The 1,829-nt window shown below is 59.6% G+C and overlaps 1 protein-coding gene across 1 annotated transcript; it reads left to right on the top strand.

Annotated features, from left to right (window-relative positions):
• The first annotated feature begins 463 nt into the window (after nucleotides 1–463).
• Nucleotides 464–1,337, top strand: TMEM174 (transmembrane protein 174). Its single transcript, XM_075543042.1, has 2 exons — nucleotides 464–1,077; nucleotides 1,232–1,337. The coding sequence occupies exons 1-2, from the start codon at nucleotides 464–466 to the stop codon at nucleotides 1,335–1,337; spliced, it is 720 nt and encodes a 239-aa protein (XP_075399157.1).
• The last annotated feature ends 492 nt before the right edge of the window (nucleotides 1,338–1,829 follow it).

Genomic DNA, 1,829 nt, shown 5'->3' on the forward strand with positions numbered 1-1,829 from the left:
AATTCGGATTCTTGGTGACCCTGTAGGACAGTACAACTGCCCCTAAGGGCTTCCAGGAGCAGAAAGCCTGGTCTTTCCTTGCAGAGTGACAGGTGGGTTCGAACTGCTGACCTTGACTTTAGAAGCTCAACGCATAACCCTCCCACCCTTAGGGCTCCTTGACAGCACAAAAGAGGGACTCGGTTCATTGTTTTGGAATGAACGGGTATGAATCCCAGAGCCGGCTCATCATTGGATCGCAGAAGAGGTACCTATGTTGTTGACAGGACATGAGAAAACGTCAGGCTTCATTTCTCAGACCTTTATTCGTCTAAACAAAGTCCAGCCCTCCGCGTGTTATACTCTGTTAACCACAGAAGCCCAAAGTTCTTCTATTACTCATCTGACCGGGCCTTCCTTTCCACCCCCTCGCCACTCTCACCGCCGCTTTGCCCTCTCAGAAGCAGGCGGCCGCTCGAGGACCATGGAGCAGGGCAGCAGCCGCGCGGAGGACTTCCCGCTCAACGTGTTTTCCATCAGCCCTTACACACCCAGTACGGCTGACATCCAGGTGTCGGATGACGACAAGGCGGGGGCCACCCTGCTCTTCTCGGGCATCTTCCTGGGGCTGGTGGGGATCACCTTCACCGTCATGGGCTGGATCAAATACCAAGACGTGTCCCACTTTGAATGGACTCAGCTCCTCGGGCCCATCCTGCTCTCGGTCGGGGTCACGTTCGTCCTGATCGCCGTCTGCAAGTTCAAAATGCTCTCCTGCCAGCTGTGCAGAGAAGGCGAGGAGAGGAGCCTGGACCCGGAGCAGGCGCCCGGCGGCGGACAGTCCTTTGTCTTCACTGGTATCAACCAGCCCATCACCTTCCACGGGGCCACCGTGGTCCAGTATATCCCCCAGGAGACCCTGGCGCCCAACACCCCCTACCTGCAGCCAGTGGGGAACCCGTGTGGTCTCGTGCCTTCTGGAGGGCCGGTGGCCGCCATGCCAAGTCCTCCCCGGTACTACACCATCTACCCTCAGGAGAACGCCGCGTTTGCGGAGGACGGAGACTTCCCCGCTTACATGGACGGTGGGCATGACAGGTAGGGGCGTGTGCTGGAGGGTCTCCCCCATGCAGCTACTCAGCACCTGGTCTGCTGCGGTGCTCGGCGGCGGCAGGGGGCGGGTGTGACTGCGGTGGGGTCTGTGAGTAGCCTCTGGGCCGTGATGCAGCTGTGTTTTCTGTTGACACTCCAGGGCCAGTGCTTACCGAGACCTGCGAGAAGAGAGGCCGCTGGAGGAGGAGGCCGGTGGCTGCTTCTCGCCTCCCCCGTACGAGGAAATATACTCCGTCCCTCGCTAGACACGGAAATGCCAAGGGAGCGAGCATCTTCGTCCTTGTGACCTGCCCACGGAGCTAGCTGCTGTGACCTTCAGAAAGGAAGAGGGCCCAGTCACCCAGGCAGCAGGCATCTTTCTAGTATTGGGTGGGGGGTATGGGGGGGGTAGGGGAATTGGCGGATTGATTCAAATGACTCAGCTTCCCAGAAACTAGGCCGGGTTGGGGAAACTCCCTCCTGGTCCAATGACTAGTGAACTCCCCCGAGGAAAGTTCAGGAGCAGGACTGGCGCCTGGCGCCTGCTTTTCCACCGACCCTGGTCTCTACCGGAAGGCCCTGGGGTCTTGATCTTAGCTGGAGCAGCCAAGGGAGGGAGGGAGCCCTGCCTTTCTGAGACCTCAAAGGTTTCCACAGGGCGGGGTGTCAGGAAGCCAGAAGGCAACACCAGGCCCAAGCGGCTTCCGAGTGCCTGCCCTCAGCCCCAAAGGGGACGTGCACATCCCCAGGGACCTGTG

The sequence above is a fragment of the Tenrec ecaudatus genome, chromosome 2, assembly GCF_050624435.1.
Source record: "Tenrec ecaudatus isolate mTenEca1 chromosome 2, mTenEca1.hap1, whole genome shotgun sequence".
NCBI classification, from domain to species: domain Eukaryota; kingdom Metazoa; phylum Chordata; class Mammalia; order Afrosoricida; family Tenrecidae; genus Tenrec; species Tenrec ecaudatus.